Below are 25,535 nucleotides of genomic sequence, written 5' to 3'. Positions count from 1 at the left end.
CCCACCACCCAGAGCTCTAGTCCCAGTTCATCCAGGGAAGGGGTGGGTTACACAGGATCTGTCGCTTGCAGCACAAATGCATTATAGCTTCCCCCTAGCTGAGGGTATTTCGCTACCCATCAGTCTACGTCACATGCTGCGTAGAGACAGCTCTGCTTTACCTTTCTGGTTCTTCTTTCACCACAGCGAACTGGGCTGACTGACGGTTTGACCTCGTCTGATCCTGCACCTTCTCGCTGCCCTCCAGCTCCTGCTCCAGGGAGGAGCTGGTGCTGCCCTCCCTGCTGACATTGCTGCTCCGCCCAGGGCTGTTCTCTGTGGAGGCCCTCGGTGACTCGGTGTTCTGCTTCAGGGTCTGCAGCTTGGCCAGCGGGATAATGTCACAGTTCTGCGGCCGGTGCCATACGGTCCGCTGGGTGGTGGCATTGTAGTAGTAGAACCGTGAGGTGTTCGGGTCAAACAGTTCCCACCACTGGTTCTCGTTGGTGCGCTTTATGCGGACGCCAGCGGGCGGATCCCACACGCACTCCCCTGTGATGAGGTTGGCGTACATGCGCTCCCGCGTTCGAGGCTCTATGATTTCCACCCATTCCAGCCTGAGGGAGAACAAAGAGGGACAATTAAAAAGCTGTTGCAGTTGCCCAGAACCAGCTAGGAAGGCAGGGTGGAGAGCAAAGGCTGCTTGGGAGGGGATGTGAGTCAGGTTTTCCCAAGCCCTGGCTTGCACTATTCCCTATACAAAGCTATGGATTCCAGTGACTCTCCCTTAAACGCATCCCTTCTGAAAGGCCTTTGCCCCATCCCCAGATCACAGCACAGAGGGGAGCGAGCTAATCTGATAACCATCTAAAAGGCATTTTTTTTAAATTCAAGCACTGAGCAGATGTGCTACCTTTTAACACTGACACACCACCCTACTACCCTCATTAGTACGTTGTCTATTCAGATTCAAAACTCCCAGGGCAGAGACTGGGCTGAGAAATGCTTAGCATGCTGTTGGCACTCTCAAATAATAAAGAAATACAGAGGAATAAAAAGGTGATGCTAAGAGAGAGCAACAAAGTCCAGCAACCACCACATATAATATGGAAATGGAACCACTTTCTAGAAATACAGAACCACTGCAACTAGTGACTGCAGTCCTGAGCACCAGATTTGGCCCCGTTTATCTATTTCCAGGGGAATCTTAGAAGCCTTTTTTGCAGGATTGTTGCAGAGTTTCAGACAATACTGAGCATAACTGGTGTTTGTGAGAAGGAGGTTAGTACTCATGAAAATTGAGAGCTAAACATTGGGAGGGGCTGATGTGATGCTGCTAAGAGCTGTAGCAAGCTTCTCTGCATACAACTATGCCAATGAATCTCGATGCTCACCTTCAGCACCTTTTACCTCTCCATTACTAAGCCCCCCAAAAGCCAGCTGCTGCCCTCACTCCCCACCAGAGCTTACCCTACTATTACAGTCCTGGGCGCCAGCAAAGCTCTGCCAGCAGCCATCTCTTTATCTCGACTTTCAGCACCCATTGCTATGCTTGTTCTGAGTCTCCTGAGCACAAGCCTCTGAGGTCTCTCACCTCCCACCTTCTACACAGGAGTTCTCACAACACATTTTTGGGTGGCCTCAGAGTGCGGCCACCAACTCTTGCTGGTGGCCACTCTGACAATTTTTCCTAAAACACATAACCAACCGTAGGGAAAACAAACTACAATGATTTGGAGATGTATATATGTGCATATGTATTTATTTATGATGGGGGGGTTTTGCAGACTCAGTAATAAACATAATGTGCAGCTGTTTATTCTTTACTGGACCTAAACAGAACAGAAACACAAATAAGTTGCTTTGCACGTTCCCCCCCCCCCTTTTTAAAGGCTTTCTAGCTAGTAAGTCTGCTACTGTGAAAAGGGATATTTGTACATTTGTTAATATCACTTTTCACAGCAGACTTACTCAGCCCCAGAAAGCTGGGGGACAAATTAAGTCCTGGATGGGGAGGGAGGGAGGGAGCCAGGGGCGATGGGGGGCTGAGGAGGATGGGACGACGTTCAGGGAGTGAGCCCATGGCCGAATCCTCAGGGCCAGAGCCCAAAGCCCTGCATCTCAGGGATGGAGCCCACTACCACACGGCCAGAGCCTGCTGCCCACCACCCAGGGATGAAACCCAAAGCCTGAGTCCCACCAGGAAGGTGAGGAACTCACACCAGCCACCTGCTCCTACTGCATTTGTGGCTCTAGAAGGTGGCAGGACCCAGACCCTGCTGGCGGCACTGGGGGATGGGCCACTGCTTTGCTCCCCCCATCATCACCCAGGAGGCTCTGCCTGCAAGAAAAGCCCCTGGTGGCTGCATGCGGCAACAGTGGCCACATTTGAGAAACGGATCTGCATGATGATACCAGCACATGCTGCTGGCCACCTGCCATGTTTCCTGATTCACCACTCTCCTGGACGTGCCTCAGTGGCTAGCATCAGCTACAAGGGCACTTCAGCTCAGCAGCACTGACACAGACCCAGGTGCAAAAGGAAACTGACTGCCACTGCATAAATCCTGCTTCGGGTCATCCTGCAGCAGACTCCAGGTGTCGAGAACTGGATGCAGAAAAGGAACTAACCTACCACAGCAGGGGAATTGTGTATACATGGACGGGATTAGCATGCTTCCCTCTGCTGTAGCTCTTTAGAGTATGTCTACACTGCAGCCGGGAGCGAACCTCCCTGCCCAGACAGAGACTCACGCTAGCAGGGCTCAACCTAGCATAGTCAAAATAGAAGTGTGGATGCTGCAGCTGGCTCAAGCCACTCCAGCTGCAGGGTAGACATGCCCACCATGTGTCAAGTACTATCCTGACTGTGCAGAGACAGACCAAAACACAGTAGAAAAGAAAAAAGCTTGAGCAGAAAATGGCCTATTTATGCCCCATACCATTTCTCCCTCCCCCTCCCTGCCAAAAAAACCCCAAACATTTGGACACCCAAGTTTCCAGGTGAGCTACCATTTTTTGTACCCTGCTGAGCTACCAAACAGGAACACAGTTTTGCCTTGCTCACTGGAGAAGCTTCCTTGCTGATGTAGGAGAAAGGAAGGTTTAAAAGTCATATTCGTGGAGAGAGGATCATTCCTCCCAGCCAAGTCAGCAACACTCCAAGGAGCCACATACTTGTCACTCTGTCCAGGACAGGACTTTTCCCCAGATTCCATCTAGCCTCTGAAGTGGGATCTAGAGAAACTGACAGGACTCTGAAGATCACTTCTGCAGATACATGGGAGCAAATTCAGACCCTCTATAATTTCAACCCCAATCTTGAATTTGCTACCAGACTAGGCAAGGAGCGCCTGGGCAATACACACAGATTGCCATGCCAGGGGCACAAGAGGGAAAGGGCATGCATCAGAATGCTAGGCACTTCCCAGCAGCCCGGGACCCCTCTACAGAGGAGCTGAAGGAATGTGAACTCCACACATTTTAGGGGGTGGGGGTTGGGGCACAAACATCACACACTCTTCTCAGCCTAGAAGAGGAAGCCTGTATTTGGCCAATTAGAAACAGGAGACCACCAGTAAAAATAGCTCCAGCTGTGACCTAGGACAGGATTGGAATCCCTGTCTGCTGAGAGGAAACGCCAGAGCACACCAAGACCACCAGACCCACAGCTACACTGGAGCACTTCGCTGCCTCGTGGCATTCTGAGGATTAGCAGGCTCATAATGCTGGGAAATAACCCTTTCTCCAAAGGCAGGGGAAATAATGATGTAAAGAGGGAGGGCTAAGACTTTACAGCTCTCCTGCTTTCTCCTCAGCCTTTTAATTTACCAGAGCTATTAATCAACGCGCACAACTCAATATATTAGCCCTTCATGAAACAACGGATCAATGGCCAAGGTACATTCACCTCAGCCACTTGCTTTAACACAATTGACCATAAGCGGGAGGCGAAAGGGAAAACAATCCATCCAAATAATAAAGATCGGAGAACAGCAAGCATTACACAATTATGTCCACCAGGCCTAGAGTCAAACAAATCCGGGAGGCCACAGGCCCTGAGGGGCTGCACGGACCTGCTTTTCACAATAATGATCTCAGCCTCCTACAAAGCATGCACTGGCTTTGGTTTTGAATCTCTGAAGAGTTGAGAGCAACTACAAAGGGGGAAAAAGCTTTTCACCACCACATTTTCACTAACAGCAGCATGCTGAGCTTAGTACCTTTTATGCTGAAATAAAGAGCCACCGTGACCACAAGCACAAGAGCCAGTCACTTCGGACCCAGTTGTAATACCCAACATTCCTCCAGCCCCATCTGAAAGGGACTGACTGGCACTAGCAGTTCAGCCTGGGCAGTCCCAGTATATCAGTCGTATATGTATTTCACAGGGGAAACTGAGGCACAGACAGCCGAAGTGACTTGACTTGCCCACAGTCACACCAAGTCAGTGACAGATCTGGGATGAGAACCCAGAAGCCCCTACCTCCCAGTCCTATGCTTTAGCCACACATCATCCTTTCACTGGTGGAGCTGTCATGGCGCCCATCACCTTGGAACCTTCGGTGCTGTAGAATAATCTGGAACCTCTTTCTCCTCCCATTCCAGCCCCTGTTGCTGATTTTACAGCGCTTGCAATGAACACTGCTGGTGAATTCAGACAGGCTAGGCTACTGTGTTCTTACTTCACACATTAAAAAAAGCAGAGAGCTTTGTAATCGCTGCAGGGTGCAATGAGACAACAGCAAAGACAGTATAATCATTAGGCAGCACTTCAAAATGTTGCTGGTGCTCTACAAGGTGCCACATGAGAATGAAGGTGTGGTAATGCACACCAAAGTGCATTTTACTGGCATAGAGAAGGGATGCCAATGATTCCATGAACTGAAGCAGACAACACGTGGTAAGAGTTGGGGCTACTCATTTTCTGGACAGATGGCACGGTCATGCAGTACAGGTGGTGTTTTCCAAAGCTCACAGTTATAATACTGAGAATAAAAGACCTATATGTTCCCATGTGGGGGTAGGGAGAATCCCTCCCTCCTTCTCTGCACACTCCCCCACCCCCACAACACATACATACAACTCTGATCATTTCTCTGAGACATGAATCTTCTTGCTGCTGCCTAAGCTGTTATGACCTCCAGATTAACTCATTACCATGTACTCTGCACAGGGCTACCTTTCAAGGTCACACACAAGCGACAGCTGGTGCAAAGTGTGGCTGTCCACTTGCTTGGGAGCATGAGATGAATGGAGCATGAAAATCCCAGCTCTCAACTGCACTTGATTCCCATCTGCTCCCAGGTGCAGCGTAAAGATGTTGACACTGATCTACGAGGCCCTATACACTTTGGATCTTAGCTACCTGAAAGGGTAGCTTTTCCCCATCTACTGCCACAATAGATGACCTCAACTAGGGTGCCCAAGTTAGCAGTCCCTGCACTGGACTATCTAAGGACTGGGGAGGCAGGATGTTCACAGGGGAAGGCCTCTGACTCTGGAAATAGCTCTGTTGGTCTGCACAGCACAGTGTAAGCCCCATCTATCCTCTCAGGCTTCTGTCTGGAGAGGTGACAAAGAGCAAAGTCACACCCTACAGAACCACTGAAGTCAGCAAGTCCTCTTGTTAAACTGGAACTGCTCTACTCAACCCAAAAGAAACAGCAGAAACATCAATCCTGCAGCCCATGCAGCATGCTCCCTCCAGAAATTTGGCCCTGCCAGACAACAGATGCCCTGGAAGATCTTAGAAAATGTCAATCATCACCTGTGCCTCTGAACATGCTCCTCACAACTAATGAAAGTCAAGAGCATCTGCAAACTCTACCAGGAGTCAACTTCTCCTTTCCAGAGGGAAATTCAACACCCAGCATAACACATGCAACAGTCCAGCAAATGCTAAGCCATTTCTTGATGTTATCAGTGGCCTAGCATCCAATCCACTCTATACACTTCATATTTCTCAGCAAGCTAATTAAAAAGCCAGCAGAGCTATGCCCAATTCCACCTCTTCTCTGGCAATATCCTTGATCTCTCCCCTCACCAAACTACAGGACAAAATATCCAATCTTGCATTTAAAAATGGTCAGTGATCGAGAATCCATTACGACCCTTGGTAAATTGTTCCCATGGTTAATTACACTCATTGTTAAAAATTATGGCTTATTTAGACTAATCGCAACACTTGGTGAAAACACATCAGAATCAACTCTATTCCAAGACTCAATTTAAAGACTTCTTAATGGATTTAATACTTCCTTCAAAACGATTGTATCCAAGCTACACAGATAGACAAAGGAACAAGCTTCAGTCAGATGGCATTTGAAATGCGCACACCCTCTCTCCAAAAAGAATACAGGATTAAAGATACAAGAGGCTGAAAGAATGCTAAAGCCCACTATGCCCCGTTGCTGTAGAAACTCTGCAGTGGGCGTACTTTAGAGCTCTGAAAGGGTACCCTGCCTTTCAGGCTCTCAGTTCCACCTTTGAAGTTATTTGAATCAAATATCCTGCCAGTTTTAATTGTCCTGGCACTGGTTACTGTGTGTTCAATGCAGATGCAGTGACATGTCTCCCTGGAAACAAATTATTTTGTTACACGATCATAACAGAAAGTCAGGAAACATCACCACTCATGGTTACCTATGGCAATAAATGGAACCTTATTCCACCCACCCACCCATAGTAATTAGGGATCAATTTCCCCCCAACACTTGGGTGCATGAGGAGGATTGTACAAAATTATAAGAGAGTCACTCTTGTAAACACACCACTGCTCTGTACTGGATGGAATCAGAACTGCTCAGCTGTTTCATAGGCCCTGTACAGCTAATTTTCAGCTCCTGTGGCAGAGGCCAGCACTTCCAGAGCAGCCGTTTTGTCTCCACTGCTACTGTTAAGTCCCAAGTAGCTGTGGCATGCAGCATAGTGACAACTGTGAAGCTGTGTGAGAACCTGTACAGGTTTGTTAAACTATAATGAAGGATTAGGTTAGTGTTTGAGATTGCTAGAGAAATCCAGGTAAAAAATTGTGATGGATCAATATTAACTGTCTAAGAAACACCACCACTACTCCTTTAAGAGATGAGAGGAGGTAGCTCTGAGCTTTTAGTTTCTGTGCCTAATGTAAGTCTCAAACTCTGCCTTCCAGCTAACTCACAATTGCCTGGTACCGGAACAGCTCCATCAAGGAGACCTAGCAAGTCAGCATTGCTACAGTACAGCAAGCTCATTATTCAATGGCTATTAACCAGGATGGGCAGGGATGATGTCCCTGGCCTCTGTCTGCCAGAGGCTAGGAGTGGGCAGCAGAGGATGGCTGACTTGATAACCTATTCTGTTCATTCCCTCTGGGGCACCTGGCATTGGCCGCTGTCAGAAGACAGGATACTGGACTAGATGGACCTTTGGTCCGAACCAGTCTGGCTGTTCTTATCTAGTCAGATGGCTAGCAATAATTCAAACCTCGCACATCTTCTGATGAACAGCCTTGAACAATTTCAGGAAAGTCAGTAGTTGTCTGGACAAGTTACCTGGACAGATAATTGTACCACCCATAGATACCTGTTACAGTGGAGTACAAGAGTTAAAGTTTGGGGAAATTTTCGATATCCCTTGCGACACTACAGTGATTATGAAATACACTAATTCCAATCACTAGGAGCTTGTACTTGAGTGTATTTTACAGAGAATTGGTTTGGGATTTATTGGTAAACAAGGGTTAGAGGGGAAAATAGTGAGGCGGGCATCTCTCAAAGCAAAACAGGGTCAAAAGTTGTCATTGATTCAAGGTTCTGTTTCGAATGAAGTGTTTCGCAGCAGAGGCCTGTAACACACACAGTACAAGCACACAGAAGAGGGAGTTCTTTTAACAGGGTCTGCTTACAAGTGTAATTTTCCTCTTGGTCCGCAAGCAGATTGCTCAGTGTGGTATGCTACAGAACACACTTTAGCCTGCATACCAAACAGATCACTCGTCACAAGTTAATACCCTTCTAAAGAAGGAATGCTTAGGTGCTTTAATCAGTATGGCTGCTGCCAGAGAGGTCCAGAGTGTCACTCTGGCTGCATGGTCACAATGTCACTGAAATTCACCCTGGCCACCCCACACTGCACAGACGGGGTGATGGGCTGTGTCAAATGGTGTTGTGATCTGGTGTGCTCCACCCACAACCTGACTCTTGGCAGCACCAACTCATGGGCTGTGTGGATAACAAAGAGGGGAGACTGCCCAGCCAAGAGAGACCAGAGTCCCTGCAGGAGGAGTGGAGGATTAGCAGGGTACACAATGAAGTCCCCGCTGGGGAGGCTGGGACCAGAAATTTCTCTCCATCCCTCCCCCAAGAAATATCTGAACGAATGCCACTGCAGCACTGCTTCTGCAACTTGATGACATCATTGACTTCAGCATCACTGGTGAAATGGAGTTCGCAAAAGCACTGCCAAGGATTAGACTTAATTCTTTCCTTGTAATAATTTAAATGGGATACTGAAGTGCTATTGTCATCCAAGGTACTAACAGCCTATCCTGTTAAACAGCAGATTGTTAAAACAACATATTCCTGGACAGCCAACGTCAGCTAACCTTAATGAACAGAGAAATACTGGGATTTAATTTGAATTTAACATTCTTAATGTTCATTAATTTGCCTGTCTCAAGACCACTCCCTGAGTAGCTTTTTTTAAAATTTATTTATTATTAAAGTGACTGCGATAAAATACTTTCTTTAGCTTTATAGGGCTTAAGATAACCTAAACCGTTAATAAATTGGCAGAGGTAAATTATCCATGATAAACCAAACAAACAATTCAGTCCTTAAACAAGAATCCTTTGCACATCTCGGATACATTAAAACATGACTTTACTGCATTTGGGGAATAGTTTGGTCTTACCTTACCTAGAGAAGTGTTCCACACTGGGGTAGACTCACAGCCAAAAGGTGTCATCTCTATTGTCAGCTCTCCAGAGAGACAAAAGATTGTAACTGAAGTAAACACTGTTCACTGCTTATGTTCGGTTGTTTATTTTTCTCTTTTCCTTTCTTTAAATCGGTCAGCTAATTGTGATAATTTTTCCTTCTTGTAATTGTGGTGTCCTCTGAGGTATGGCAAGAATCCCACCCCAACTAAAACAATGTGCTTGAATTATCACTAAGAGAATTAAGATTTGACCCATCTGTTTTTGTTTCTCTAATGTTTTTTAAAGTAGTTTTTGGTATAAAATTACTTGGCTCCCTACACTCCTTTCTACCCCACACTTGGAAATTACAGGTGACATCATTAAATACTACTTCTTCAGCTAATTAATCAATCATCTAATCATGGAGCACTGAATGCTGGGACCAGTGGTCAGCATGGGCCATGGCTTCATAATTAAATAAAAGAGTAGCTGCAAGCCATACTTTAGGAAATTAACACCACCCTAAAGATTACAAGATCTACCATCATTTTACAATATTGCCAAGCAACACTGCTTCAACTATATTTTCATTTCTTTCGGAATTTAAAGATCTGTGTTGATTTGATTCTTTGTTAAACATTCAGGCTCCAAGCAGGACAATTTGGTTTATTATACACATTTCAGAGTGCACGTGTTATTCTACTGCAATGTTTTGAATAAAACATTTGTTTTAGCTTCAAGACAAATTGTAGTTCCTAGGCATGTCAGACCCTAGAAAGCTCAAGCTGATGAATACATGAGCAGAATTGACACAGAATTGCTGAACATCAGCAGTAAAACACTATCCTCTACCCACCGTGAAAAGCTACCAGAATAATAGCCAAGAACTCCCAAAATAAATGGCAAAAAAATCTGTTAAGTCACCCAGCTCTCCTTCTCCAGTAATAAATTCAGTGGCCGCAAGCACCTTTACACAGATAAATTTCATTAAACTATATAAAACTTAAGCAAGAGGGTACAGGAGCTAGAGTAGCCAGAGCAGAAAGTGATGAGAAACCCAAGAGCTGTGATGGGAGTTACCAAAAACATCCTAGTCTTCAGTTCCAGTAGAAGTTACTGTTTAATTCTAATGTATGTGCTTGTGCAAAAAGTAACAGCTTATTATTAAACAAAGCACAGGCATCAAGTGCAGAACATGCCTGCCATAGATTTAAAAAACCTACCGGAACTAGGAATGAAATCCTGCTTCTCACCTGCTCACCATATTAAAAAAGCCACATATGGAACCACTCAGCCACCTGACGTGAGAATAACCATATTATCATACTATTCTCATTCTTGGCCTCCTGCACCCCTTTTCCATCCCCTCCCAAAACTGTAATCTCCACCCTGGAGCCAACAGACAGCCAATGCAGCACATGCAGTGCTGGTGCAACAGGTTCACTCGTTGTGTCACACCATTACTTTGGAACGAATCTTTCTGGAAGAGGCCATGTCTTTCTAAACCTTCTGTGAAGCACCTAACACAGTTTTGGTGTTATAAAATAACCGGGCACTAAGTGCTCAAAAGAAACCAGTGCTATATCCAAGGTAAGGCATAGGTCTAATTTATTTCTTCAAACACATGAACTAGCAAGCCCTGCTCTTTGTTTTTACATTGTTTGACACAACTCCATCCCGGCCTGTGTCTCTGCTCACTTCTTATTAATGCCCACCCGCTTCCTGCCACTCCAGCGCATCTCACCACATATCCTTTTCTCTCATCTTCAGGTTTTCCTTCTACGATGGCCCCTATGCATGGATCCCTCTGCCTACTACCACCTCAGTGAGAATGCTCTAAACCCACTTATTCAATCAGACTTTAAACTGTTTGGGGTTTCTTCAAACTGGGGTGGGAGAGTCAGTTTCAAAGTTTAGGGACCTGCTCTGCCAGCAGACTCCCCTAGGTACTACAAGAAGTCCAGCTTGAGTGCCTCCCCTAACTCAAGTGTAGCTGTACTGACAAGGAGAGAGGAAGGCTCAGGTGGGTCCCAGACCTTCTACAGCTTCACCAGTCAAAACCAACAGCTTGAACTCTACCCCAGGACCCCACAGACAAGCCAGTGCAGCCCAAGCAGTACTGCTGCAGCAAGCTCACAGGGAGATGTAGAGCTTGACACATGGGCTACCGACATTCTCCACCAGCTTAGTCTTCTGACGGAGTTTAAGATGTAGCCCTGCAGAGAGCATGCTTTCACATGCTGCATGCGAGGACACCAGGCCTGTAAAACTAAACTGACTCTTTATAAAGGAGAACTATTTACAGAGATACTGCAACTGCAGCTAGCATTGAAGCCATGGGCATACAGACTAACTTCCTCATGGCTTCTCCAAACCCATTTCTCCTGCAACATGTGCTCCTCATTCCACATAGGTTGCTACTTAAACAGCAACAGACTAATACGGAGGTGGCACAAGCATACATCAGAGCAGCAAGTAGGGTTGCCAGGCATCCGGTTTTCCACTACATGCATGCAATGAAGTGGATTGTAGCCCACAAAAGCTTATGCTCAAATAAATGTGTTAGTCTCCAAGGTGCCACAAGTACTCCTGTTCTTTTTGCGGATACAGACTAACACAGCTGCTACTCTGAAACCTAACTTATGGTGCAGTATATATTCACCCTTCAGTATCTTTCACTGTAAAATCCAGACATTCACTCTCTGAATCTGCATTTACTAAGGGATGCTAACCAGTCTCTGGGACTCCCTCTTTTAATGTTGGTCTCTGTTTTAAGAATGAACTTCATGCAATACTGGACTACTCAATGAAAATTTGAACTCTTTTTACCTGGTTAAGAGTGCCTCACTTTCTATGTTTGAAAGTATTTGACCTCAACAGAGTAGATATTTCTACAGTGCTGTGTGCCTTCCTTTGGGAGTAGTGTCTATTCATAAATAGGCCATTTGCATCAGCAGCAGTCTTGAAGAGTAGCCAGGAAGGGATTTTGGAATGGCAGCACCAACTGGTCTCAACCTCTCTCTATAGAAACTCTGTGTTTTGCTGTATTTTCATGCTAATATAAAGTTCAACTAAATTCTATCAAACCCAAGGATTATAAAAACAAGCCAGCAGGAATCTCACAGCTAACATCTGAGGTGTCTGCCTGCCAACTCATTCACTCCACAAAGAAAAGTTTTGCTCCTCTATTTTATAATGTGACATTTAAGAAGCTGCTTCCCATTGGAACGTGATGTCCATTTCATTGCTATTGATAGTGCAGTATAAACAGACCACCCTTAACCAAGCAAAACAACGTCTATTAACTTCTACTGACAGCTTCATAATACCCTTCATGTGATAACACAAATCCCGTTGATTCAGACTGGGATCATTACATAATGCCTAATCTTCACAGAACAGCATAAGCCCCCTAACCTTCTCCTTGACATTGTAAACAAACTCAAATCCCCTTCTCCTCAAAGGGGAAGGGTATTAATATATATAGCAGGCAAGAGCCATCCACAATGGAAGCCTTCTGCTTGTTGCTTTTAATTTGACAGGAATAAGCAAAGACTCAGCAAGACCAATATACAGCTGAGATTCACTTTGATACACAATTTGTTTCCTATGATGGGTTTTTAAAAAAAAAAAGGCCATCTCTTGCTTTGTCAGCACTTTCACTGAAGCTTTTCCCTTGCTGAAATTACTGCAGATACCAGCAATGTCAGAAGGGGTTGAGTTTTTTCACTCCCTCTGCTAGGCAGGAATTATTTGGGGATGCCTGGCAGTCACATGCTGGATTTTATCCTGGTAGGCCGGTATGGGTCCCAAGATGTTAGTTATAGATCTAGGCCTCATCCTGGAGATCTTGGGAGTCAGGAGGCTCTGAGTTCTAATCTCAGCTCTGACACGTCTCCTTCAGTGGCCTTGGGGAAGTCAAACTCTACCTCAGATTTAGACCATCGTCTGTAAAATGGGTATAATACTTAGTTCACCAGGCTGGTATGAGGATGTTACATAATGCCTGGAAAGAGCTTTAACACAGCAGGTATTATTGTTATACAGTATCTGCTATGATCAAATCAAGGGCAGATAATGTATGAGCATGGGTGCTAGGTAATGCAGATCCTCAGGTTTTGTATTAAAACTAAAAGAGCCTGAGCCACAGAGTTTGCATCCAGCTCTTATATCTTCCTTCCTGAGGGAAGGGGAGATCTGAGGTACTGGTTGGGGACCCCTCCATCTCTTAACTGCTGAAAACGGAGGTCTTAATGTCAAAGCACAGACTGAAACTTGACATTTTCAGCCTGCTTGTCAGCACAGATGCAAAGGTTTACTTCAAGTACAGAAGTTGTGTAGTTAACCCTGTTATGCAATCTGTTAGGAAACCCAAGCTGTAACATACTGCAAATGAACTAGCATGCCCACACCATTGCTCCTGGATGGAGCTGTAACTGATCAGCAGTGTGTCACATGCCATATGTTAATATAGATTCCTCTTCAGCTCAAGGGGTAGGGACCTGTACTTTTGAAGACTGAGATTTGAGTTCTAATCCCACTGCTGCTATGAAATTAGAAATGTGCAACAGTGACAACTAAAGCAGCCTAAGATTTGTTACAAAATAATGGTTTATTTTCATAAAATTATACAGGCGTTTTTTCCATAAGCTTGTGACCTTGGCACTTTGAATACCACTTTTAAAAGAAAATGGACTGACCTGGAGAATGATGTTGGCAACAGCATGGACAGTGATAATTTTCATATTGCCTTAACTTTTTTCTATGCAGTAAACTCCTTATTTGTGTAATTATTTCTCTTATCTTTCCTGGATTAAGGCCATATTCCTTTACGTGAAAATTAATCTGAACAGGTTGGGTGCAAAGGAACACTGAAACAAGTTTGAAAATGGACACAAGACACTGAAAATTCCAAATGTTTTGCAAAGCTTTGAAGGTAAACAAAAGCTGAGGCAAAGGGAATGAACAAGTGTTGGACACAGAGGGGTGAATGTGTCAGTCCTAAATAAAATCTGTCACAAGGACATTATGGAGTCTCCAACAGCTCCCAAGAATGATCCATGTGTAATCTCACATTCTAACTGCAGCACTGTAGTAGTGATCCAGCACTGAAGTCGTACTGCCATGACAGTCCCCATCATAGCAGTATCCCGGTACATTTCCATTAAAATCCTTTTGCATCACAAGGATTAGCACTACCAAGAAGTGAGGTTTTTTTACCCACAAAAGCTTATGTCCAAATAAATCTGTTAGTCTTTAAGGTGCCAGCGGACTCCTTGTTGTTTTTGTGGATACAGACTAACACGGCTACCCCCTGCTACTTCACTACCATTGGGTATCTCCCTAGACTTGCACTGATGTAGTCTCCCAGTATAGTGACACCACTGCAGAGTTTCATTCTTTGTTCTTCTGCAGTATTATTTTAGCTTAGTCCTGCCCCTTTCCATAACTTGATTGCAATCAATTTAAACAGCGGCACGTTCAACCTTCTCCACTCCTTCTGGTTGATTCTTCCACCGTTATTCAGAGTTGTGCTACTAGCTAGTCCTAAAAGTTAAACTATTAGGTTCTCATTTAGAGGCGCTTACTCCACAGCTTCATGAGACTTGTCTGATTAAGTCTGTATATTCCCACAAAGGAATTATGATCTAGACATGGAAATCCCCTTTTGGGCTTTAGCTGCTTCCCAAAAAAGAGCAATTTGCCCATTTATCTCCTATGCAATGGATGCCAGTCTGTCTCAAGCACAGTGATTCACTTATTGCTGATCTCACTCTGCTAGAAATCAGCATTGTCAGTGAAGTCAATGGAGTTTAAACATCTTAGCAATGGTTTGAGGGGCCTTTGGCATTTTATAAATGATCAAAAGAAGATTGATGTATATAAAATTTATGTTTATGATTTGATCATATCTCCCTTCCCCACCTGTCACCTATAACCTCTTACCGTAAGATCTTCCAGGCACGTGTTCATACCGCCCCCACGTCAATAGGGTCATGCTTTTAAAGTTGATTTGAGATGTATTTTATGCATACACACTAGTGTAGTTTATTGTTCCATATTTCCCTTGCAAAGTTTCCTGGTCTGTATGCTGCTTGCCTGTGTCCCCAGCCAAGGAAGTATTAAACACTACACCGTCAGTCTGTTCATGCCCTTTCTTCAGACAACCAATTATTGGCTGCACCAACAATTTTCAACAAACTCCAAACAAAAGAGTTCAACACAAATCCAATTGTTAACTTTCCGTAGCCATGGGGCTTCTGGGGCGACCAGACAGCAAGTGTGAAAAATCGGGACAAGGAGTGGGGGTAATAGGATCCTATATAAGAAAAAGACCCCAAAATCGGGACTGTCCCTATAAAATTGGGACATCTGGTCACCCCAGGGGCTTCCTTGCCAAAGGCTCCCTGCTCCTATTCTATTCTATACAGGTCCTTATACCAAACATCACCCTAGTATCAGGCCACCTGTGAGTAGTGCATTAAGTAACGTGGCTACACATCTCATGGTTTTGTTCCCTCATCCCCTCCCTGCAGGAGAAGTGCAGGCAGTGGAGCATGTCTTGTTTTGGTAGGGTTTGGTTTTTTAATATAGTAACTCCTCACTTGAAGTCATCTCGGTTAATGTTGTTTCGTTACGTTGCTGATCAATTAGAGAACATGGGTCGTTTAAAGTTGCGCAATGCTCCCTTATAATGTTGTTTGGCAGCCGCCTGCTTTGTCCACTGTTTGCAGAAAGAGCAGCCCGTTGGAGCTAGCTGGTGGGGGCTTGGAACCAGGGTGGACCGGCAGCCCCCCATAAGCTCCCCGCTCCCCTAAGTTCCCTATGTGGCAGCCATCCAGTAGGCTATCAATTGCCAGGTAGTTCAGCTGTCCCTCCCCCTACTGCCATGTGCTGGCCCTGCCCTCTGCCTGGAAGTTGTTCCCGGGAGGGAGCCTCCTGCTTGCTGTGCACAGGGGTGCTAATATCAGGGTGTCCCCCTTCCCCCCACTTCTGTACTTTATCTCCACAGGGGGCACGACAGGGCTCAGGATGGAGGGAGCTTGCTGGCAGCAGCTGCTGTCTCAACTTGCTGATCTACTTAAAAAGGCAAAGTACTTAGAGTGGGGTCAGCATACTTAAAGGGGCAATGTGCGTCTCTCACGGTGTGTCTCCCCGTCTCTCTGCCTTCCCTCCCTCCATTCGGGCTGCCTTGTAGAGTGTGAGGCTACATTAACAATGTGTTAACCTGCGAGAGCTCAGGCGAGTGCTAGTTCATTGTTTAGCAGTAAGGCATTCCCTGGAAATATCCTTATTCCACCCTCTGACTTCACCACCTCAACCAAGCTTCACAATCATCATTGCTGTGTACAGTATTAAATTGTTTAAAACTTATACTGTATATAAAAGAGTGTGTGTGCGTTTAGTATTAGTATTTTGTCTGGCGAAAAAAATGTCCCTGGAACCTAACGCCCCACCCCCTTTACATTAATTCTTATGGGGAAATTGGATTCGCTTAACATCGTTTCGCTTAAAGTAGCATTTTTCAGGAACGTAACTACAATGTTAAGGGAGGAGTTACTGTACATGTTGCTATGCATTTCTTGGAGAAGACATGGTCAAAGAAATGTGCCCTGCACTTGTAGCAGGAGACGGTGAGGTTTGCGATGGTTCTTAGCTCCTGAAGGGCTTCATTCCACAGTCTTGGCAGATCTTCTCCAGTTGAAAATGCCCTTTACCTGAAAGCCCCTCACTACAGAATAAACCTACTTCCAGTAGCTCTCCACCTTAACTGAGCTCTTTCAGCCTTTATAGGAATCAGGTGCTCACCAGAAAAATCAGCCAATCCTTTCCCAGCTGGGGACAAGGCCCACACACACTTCAGAACAGGGATGGCTGGCCGAAAAGCCCCCTGGCCCTCAAAGTGACAGACCACCCTGTTACAGTCCTTCAGGGCACTATATAGTTCAGCAATAATATGAAAAATTAAGCCTTCTGGCAAGTTTGGCTCCATGTTCTTTATGTTCCTGAAGGCACCACTCTTGCACATGGAATTAATGAGATTCATTGGCAAAAGAAACAGAAATGTTTTCAGATTCAAGGACATGACGCACTCCTCTTGAAAATGTTTAGCCTCTTCTGGGTGACCCTAAATTGAACCCCCAGATCTGAAGCGCCCTGAACTTTGCTCAGCATCTCATCTGAATTTTGCAGCTCAGGCCCATTCTTCATTTATCCCACTAAGGCTTTTGTAGCCATTAAGATCATTAACCTCCGTACTCAGCTCATTTAAGGGTGGAATCATGCTGTCCAGAGCATCTAAGTTTCCCCACTAGTAAATCAGAATCATACACGTGACTCATTTGTACAGCAGATCTGAACTTTATTCCGCAGTCTATGGGCAGAAGCTTGGGAGTCAAAATCTCATAAAAAGAGACAACACCACAGCAGAGCTCTGCCAGGCAGATCCTAGAGGATTTTTTGTCCTTTAGCATCTTAAGATACAAACTGATGGACTCCTCAGAAATACTGAAAGATCAAATGCAAGTTTTGCCTATAAGCTTGCTTTGCAAGCCAAACCTGGTCCCGGGTAGTTTAGTTTCCATTAAGAAATGGCAACAGAAGAAATGTTAACCAAGAACAAATGTAACCCACGCTTCCTCACCCATAAGCACGAAGGATGAGGATAAGGAGGAGGAGGAGGAGGAAAGCACATTCAGCAAGATCCGGACACAGTACAAAGCTATCTACATAACTTCTCAGAAAGTCATACCACAACCTACACTCTTCAGAAAATAAACAAAATAATTCACTCCTATTTGGCAAGGCTGGTTCAAGCCCTGCCAGCTAGCATGGAAATGAAGAGCAGAAAACTGATATACAAGCAGATTCCATCATCTAACTTCCCTGGCAAGGAAAGAACCTCAACTTTAAGCATTAAAGGGAGCAAACACGTGCCACCTACAGCACCTATCTTCCAAAGACCACATCTGTTCAGTCATACAACTAGTTTGTAGGGCTTGGTAAATGGACGTGAGAAACTCTGGGCTGCGACTGCAGATTTATCCAGAGGAGAGGAGACACTCCGGTGCAGAAGCCTTCATGACCTTTGAACTACAATGCTGCCATCAGAACTGGGACCTACTATAATATGAGTCTGCTCCAAATGGATAGACCACACGATGACCTGCATCACACGTATCATGTTACTAGTATGATAGCAGCTATGCAAATGAGGATGTTCTGTAACTACGGGAGTGGATGTGCTATGCTGAGTATGCCCATGATGAACTACAGAGAGACTGAGCCAAATGCTCGAGCAGTTAGTCAGTCGGGTCTTCTCCCCTTGACTTGATACTTACTGTACACCAAGCACTACGCGAGTTCTACATTTACCTTCAGATCAGGGATTACTTTTAAAAGCATGGACACACCTTAGAGTCTGTCATGGGCAGCTCCCCTCCAGTTTGCAATCACACAGATCACCTCCCTTCCTGCTCAGTCACATAAAATCCCAGTGGCAACGACAACAATTTGTTGCATGGAAAATGAACATTACTTTCCCAGTGTATTTTTAGTTCTCTTAGTGGAATTTGGCTGCTGAAAAGAAGCAAGAAGGGCAGCACCATGTGGATTGGCTGGCTCTCTGCAAACTACCAGCAAGCATTCCATGGGCAAGCGTTTGAGAAATGCTGCTTTACACATCCCACCTGGCTCACACAATGACTTTGGGGAAGTTACGCACAGGTAGGGACATACACTGCAGAATTCTAAAGGCACTGCAAGCTGTTGGAATCCTAGTGATCTCATTGTTCTGATGAATACACTGCTAAGTCAACTGGTTATTGCATGTTTTGTTTTCTACAAATGTGAACATGGAGAGATTTGCAACCTAGAGGATATTGTTTTTAACCCCAATGACATTATATTTGCTTCTTGACTGATGCACTTATACTTACTCCATATATGACAGGGTGGGTTACACATACATAAGTGCCCTAGATAATTCACTTGAAGTGTTTGAGAGAGAAAAGTTCTCACACCCACACATCTTGCCTAGTTAGCCAATCTCTTGTTCAGAATTTCTAAAAGCTAAAGCCTGTAAGTGCCAATAGGGCTATAAGCCTTCCAGGCCTCATCTTGTACCCCTTTGACATTAGGGAATATAGCAGCATTGCCTTGTTCAGACCTTCTGTCAAACAGATAGTTAAGGGTTAATGTCTCTTTTACCTGAAAAGGGTTAAGAAGCTCAGTAAACCTGGCTGACACCTGACCAGAGGACCAATAAGGGGACAAGATACTTTCAAATCTTGGTGGAGGGAAGTCTTTTGTTTGTGCTCTTTGTTTTGGGGGTTGTTTGTTCTCAGGACTGAGAGGGACCAGACATCAATCCAGGCTCTCCAAATCTTTCTGAATCAGTCTCTCATGTTTCAAACTTGTAAGTACAGCCAGGCAAGGCGTGTTAGTCTTATTTTTGTTTTCTCGATTTGTAAATGTTCCTTTGTGCCGAGAGGATTTTACCTCTGTTTGCTGTAACTTTGAACCTAAGGCTAGAGGGGGGGTTCCTCTGGGTCATAAGAATCTGATTACCCTGTAAAATATTTTCCATCCTGATTTTACAGAGATGATTTTTTACTTTTTTTTTTTTTTAAATTAAAAGTTCTCTTTTTAAGAACCTGATTGATTTTTTTTTCTTTGTTTTAAGATCCCAGGGAATTGGGTCTGGACTCACCAGGAGTTGGTGGGGGAAAGTAGGGGGGAATGGTTAATTTCTCCTTGTGTTAAAATCCAAGGGGTTGGATCGGTATCACCAGGGACTTGGTGGAAAAGCCTCAAGACTATCCAGGGAGGGGAAAGTCTTGGGGGGACAGGGAATGTGCCAGACACTGGAATTCTGGCTGGTGGCAGTGTTACCAGATCTAAGCTAGGAATTAAGCTTAGAAGGGTCCATGCAGGTCCCCACATCTGTACCCTAAAGTTCAGAGTGGGGGAGGAACCTTGACACCTTCACAAAACACAATAACCTCAAAAATAGCTTATTTCCCCAAATGCTGATTTAGAGTTTCACTAAATCGCAACCAACACAGCAAAAGCCTGAAGGATGCAGTTTCCTAACACTGCCCCAGCTGGAAAGACCTTGCATCAACCACTTGGAAAGACCACTGTGGAGAGGACAAAAGCATCTCTAAGTCTGATTGAAGAACTGAAAACCAATGCAAACAACCTGAAGATCCTCACCAGTCGTTGGCTAATTCTGAAGAAAAACTTACAGGAAACCCATTAAATTTAACTTCAGGAATATGAGTTATATAGGTTTTACCACTGGAGCAGCAAGATTTGTTGCCATTGCCTTGCATCTGACTCATGTACACACGATGTCTAGACAAGCTCATCAACAAGGTAAAGGAACAAACGTCGTCCTGCTTTAACCAAATACACCACGTGTAGCCAATAGGCATCATTTCATACTAACCATAGTGAGAGATTTCTGTGACTACCAGTCAGTGTCGAGAAAGTCAGACCACGAAAGGCAGGCACCCTGAGGCTCCAGGAATTGTGTGCACCAAGCCACCATATCTTATGACAAGCACAACAGAAAACAAGAACCTACTACTAGAACATCCCTGGTATCTCTGAGGTTTAGATGTTAAAATCTGGTCCAGTGGCACCCTAGGTTCCCTCGTCTTAATTCGAATATCTTCATTCTCCCCCGAAGAGTGGTGATCCCGCTCTACTTTTATTTCTATGCTTATGGACTCCCCTAAAATCGGCCCTCAATCCGTTACTTCAGAGCTCACAAGAGTGCACACTATTCAAATGTCTAGTTTTCTCCAACTTTGGAGCACATACATTTCCAAGTGAAACAAGTAACCTCCTGAGTGTCTCCTTAAAATCCTCATCTCTCTCTCTCAATAGGCATTTAGCTATACAACCAATCACACAAAATATACTGTAGAGAACAATACTGAATTGGCACAGAGACTGGACTAGGTATTTTTCAGTTCTAACTTATCTGTTTTTCTTGCAGAACCATAGGACCTAATCTACATGGAGTCACCAAAATTAAAATAGACGCTTTGAGGAAGAATTACACTGTACCACTCAAGGCCCAGATCTAACAGATATTCTTTGTTTTGCTCTAACAAATGAAAATCCCAAGCCAAAATATTTCTACTTGTACTTCATGCTTCTAATGTATATTTTAAGTAGCTTTTTAAAGTTACACTCCAGTTTCTTTCAAGCAGCTTTCATTGTCTCACAGGATACATCTTTGCATCCCCACATTTACGTACCTCTACCTTACTTTTCCTAAAATGAATTAGGGTACAGAGGTGCCAGTAGATGGGGAGAAGCAGCCATAACGCTCCTCTATTTGAAAAATCCTTAATGTTACCTTACCAATTGCAACCATTGAGGAAGCCAGAACTGTAGCAATAGTGAGGCTCTGCACATTCCATCCCCTGCCTTACACTGCTGACTTTGTAATCTTTACATTGATTCTAGCTCAGAGGACACAGGGATAAATACACATACACAAAACCAGCTTCAAAGGACAGTTTTATAAAGAGGATACTGTATCCAATTTCCTCCCCTCTTATCAGTCTCCCCAAGTTTCAGCTGCCCATTGGCAATTCCTGATACTCCCAATCCAAACTTCACAAACAAACTGTTAGCTCTGGCATTATCTCCTTTAAACTCTGAAAGTCTAAAAAGCTGCCAGAAAGTAGATAACAAAGAGGCGAAGACAAATCAAACATCTGCATGAAAGCAGTGATTTGCAGGGCTGATCCCAGGGTTCCCAAAATGACTCCCAGTATTTTTTCAGTGCAACACATCAAGGATACAGAGTGGCTTAGAACAAACCCGAAATCCAGCTAACGAGTTATTCTCCAGATGTAGCAATGCCCATTTCCTGAAGCCTCTAGAAACAGTATCTACACATCAGTCTTATAAAACTTCCTTTCGCAAGAGGAATTTTATGCAGTTTTGTTCATCATAAAGCTCCCTTTAAAATTTAAAGAGTGAGATACCAAATTAGGTGGAAAGGACTTCACTATGAAGAGTATATGCATTTCTATCTCTTAAGACCAACTACATTTCTAGCCAAACTAGACTCTTTTGTAATTAGCTACACACTCTTGGTGCACTGAATTTTCATAATTGTTGAATGAATAGATGATGAATAAGCCTACAGAGTATAGTTTATCTGACGATCTCAGAGTAAAATGATTGCGCTACCATTCTGTGCCTTAAGCCACAGGAAACCTTCCAGCAGGCCCATCCCACCCTTGAGAGATGTTGCAAGGTTTGACCCATTATCATATGCATCAGAATGACATGACTTCAGCTGTAAACTATTTGGGGCAGGGACGGTGTCTTCATCTGTGTTTGTACAGCACCTAGCGCACAATGCTACCTGCTGCTCCCCTAGACCCCATCTCCAATTAACACTATCTAAATGTTATACAGTAATAACTTCAGGGGGGTTTGTGCATTTCACAGATTCTAAAATCATTTAAAAAACTCAGAGTCAGTTTAACTTTTTAAATGATCACTGGACCTTGCCAACAGTACGGGTTTTTTTTAAATCTAATGTTATTTTGCCTTTTTCTGAGGAGGGTCAATTGGTGTCTTACTATTAATAGCAGCACATCACCACTTATTGGGAAAGTAAAGCATTTGGGTGGAACTATTTGAACTCTGAGCCATACGCCAAAATAGGTTGAACAAGCTGTGACCCAGAAAATCAATGTGATTGAAACGGAAGCGACAAGCCCATTGCAATCTTCCCAGTGTGAACAAATAGCTTTTGCAATTCTACAAAAAAAAAAAAAAAAGTCTGCAGGATCAGTCATTTAGAATTTCTCAGAAAAATCACCACTAAAACGGCTGGAGCGAAGCCATCAGCCGAGCAAACTGTGAAGTGCCAGTGGAGTTCCCAGCCAATAAGGTGGTGTTTGTGTAACAGCAGGCGGGATCGAACCTGGGGCCTCTGGAGCTTAATGCACAAGCCTCTACCACATGAGCTAAAGCCAACTGGCTATTAGCTAAGGCTGTAGAGCAGACTCATTTTCTCTCTCTTTCTCCAAGCGATCTCAGTGCCCACAGATGGGACAGAACCCCACACCCAGGTGGTGTGTGGGTTACATTTGCACCAACATTTCTCTTCCAATTCCCCACTGCTGCTCTAGCACCCCAGTGGAAGCACTAGTGTAGGCAAGGCACAGGCATTTTAACCTCCATGCCATCTATTGGTTCAACTCAGCAGTGTACAGCTTCAGTTAATGCAGTTCCTGATGTACCAAGGCCAAGCCCCATGCAAATTCCCGTATGATGGGCCAGCATTTGACGGAACACTGGCTTTTGAATGCCCCAGGAATTCCACAGCAGCCAATACTAGCCGCAAAAGAGAAGTCTTCCCGCTTTAGATATGTGGGGCCAGATCCTCAACTGATGTAAACTGGCAGAGCTCCACTGAGTTCAATGGAGCTACAATGATTTACATCAGCTGAGGGTCTGGCTTCCTGCACCATTCACCCCTGTTCTGTATGCACACAGACATTTAAACTTCTCTAGCAAACCATTTATTTAGAAAGATCTTTATCTGCCATATCCTTTACTGTTTGTGACACTTGGCTATGCCCGGACATATAAATTAACCTTTCCTGTGTATTTTTATTCTTGTGAGATTTGATATATTGACACTTTAGGAAGAAATTGCAGGTTGTACTGTACAGGAAAATTCCCTTAGGGTGACTAAAAAGTTCTTAGACCCACTGGACCAGTGTGTGTTGGGGGAGTAATATCCCTCAACACCAAAGTAGGGGAAGCCTTCAGAAAAAGTAGATTAGCCTCATTAAAGGGAGCCAGCCACTTCCAGGAGGAGAACGGAGTTACTGAGAGGACAGCTAGACCAGCTCGCTCCTTGGCAGCAGGCCATGTATTGGGGGAGAGAGAAAGGGAGAAAGCAAAAGGAGCGGACATGGATTCTGACATGCAAAGTCACAGCTGCCAACTTTTGACCCTTGTAACAAAGTCATCTAGTCTGCTCTGAATGAAATCAAGTACATTCTTTCCTCCCTGGTCCTAGTTCTCTCTCCAATAAAGGGCACCTAGTATAAATGCAACTAATTTGGATTCAACCTGTTACTGAGGACAAGAGTTGGCTGTCTGAAGGAAGAAAGGCAAAATCTTTAGTGGAAGAGAAAACAGTTAAGTGGAGAGCAGGGTTGACTGGTAATTAATGGTCATAAAAGGAGGAGCGGGAAAAGCTGGGATTCTTACCCAGAGAGATACCGGAGAAGGTGGACAATGGGCCATATATATGCTGGCGCAGTCAGCAGACCATAATGGTGAAGGGGTAGTTACCCGCTATTACAGTATGTTATTTATACAGCTCTATAAGAATGCCTGGTGACTTACAGTCACAAGACATGGGCCCTGCCACAGAGAGCTTAACATTTAAGTTTTGAGATAAATACACATCTACCCCGATATAACCCTGTCCTCGGGAGCCAAAAAAAATCTTACCGCATTATAGATGAAACCACATTATATTGAACTTGCTTTGATCTGCCGGAGTGCGCAGCCCCACCCCCCCGGAGCACTGCTTTAACCGCGTTATATTCGAATTTGTGTTATATCGGGTCACGTTATATCAGGGTAGAGGTGTATCAGGCATTTGGAGTAGTGGTAGAGGGGGACAGATTCCACAAACATAACAACAAACCTAGGCCCTCATATGATGTGACATGATGGATCAACTTGAGTTGACAAATCATGAAAAATAAAGTTGATATATGAGGACAAACAATGCTGGCAGCTTTGTGAAATGCCACTACCATTCTGCCGATTACACAGACTTCTCAAAGTGAAGGAAACTAGAGTGAGCCATTGTAAATCAGAAAAAATATTAAAATTGCAACCTTAAAAATGTCCATGATGTACCAGATTTACTGTGCGTACCAACACTTAGATGACTGCTTGCTCCTTCACAAGATGCCTGTGATGAACAGCTTTCAGTTGGGAAATCTCTGGAAAGCAGTGGAAACCAAGAAAGCGCTAACGGTGAAAATATTTACTAATTTACTAAGGATGGTGACTGCACAAATAAAGGGAGCCAGTCTCTCTGGTGAAGCTTCCCTGAATATGGGCAATAAAAGTGCACAAGGAGTGGCAAGTGATCTGAAGCGTTTACATTATTAAGCTATAGAGTGATCAGAGATTTGGGGGAAGTATAAGGGAATAGATGTCACCTGGGTATGAAGAAAAATGCACATCCTTACTCTGGACATACTAGCATAGGAGTAAGCATGAGCCAATCACAGCCACGATTCAATAGTTCTTTGTTACTAAGATTAAGCACCTGTCTGTGTCATCACACAGAGCAACCACAGACTGAACTTTGCATGGGCACCAAGAAGCCACCATTTTCATATTACATGAAAATTCTCCTACTCCTAGCAGCTCCTGTGCAGTCTAAGAGGAACCAGGGCTGAAAATCCCAGCTGCTCAAAACAGGTGGATTCCCACTGCCTTTTGAAACAAGAAAAATTTGCCACCTGTTAGCCTCCTGACATCCCTTGATTTATCATCACTGCTGCACTTGGAATAATGGGTGGAAACTTACTTCCTCCTGTGTGCCAGGAGCTAGGACGACAGCATGCACTAACAT

The 25,535-nt window shown here is 44.4% G+C and overlaps 1 protein-coding gene across 6 annotated transcripts in view; it reads right to left on the bottom strand.

Moving 5' to 3' along the window:
- ARHGAP39 (Rho GTPase activating protein 39) overlaps positions 1-25,535 on the bottom strand; it is a 370,894-nt gene that overhangs the window by 239,420 nt on the left and 105,939 nt on the right. For 5 of the 6 annotated variants that reach the window (XR_005593866.1, XM_039523605.1, XM_039523606.1 and 2 more), the window contains exon 2: positions 162-596. Coding sequence is in view for 4 of the 6 variants with exons in the window: in XM_039523605.1 (XP_039379539.1) it covers positions 162-596 (435 nt within the window). In the remaining 2 variants the exon portion in view is untranslated. Of the gene's footprint in view, positions 1-161; positions 597-25,535 lie in introns of those variants that run through there. The other variant, XM_039523607.1, reaches the window with a different exon arrangement.

Source organism: Mauremys reevesii, linkage group 2 (assembly GCF_016161935.1).
Source record: "Mauremys reevesii isolate NIE-2019 linkage group 2, ASM1616193v1, whole genome shotgun sequence".
Taxonomy (NCBI): Eukaryota; Metazoa; Chordata; order Testudines; family Geoemydidae; genus Mauremys; species Mauremys reevesii.
Note: the sequence above shows the minus strand (reverse complement) of the source record. Positions and strands in the feature narration are given on the sequence as shown.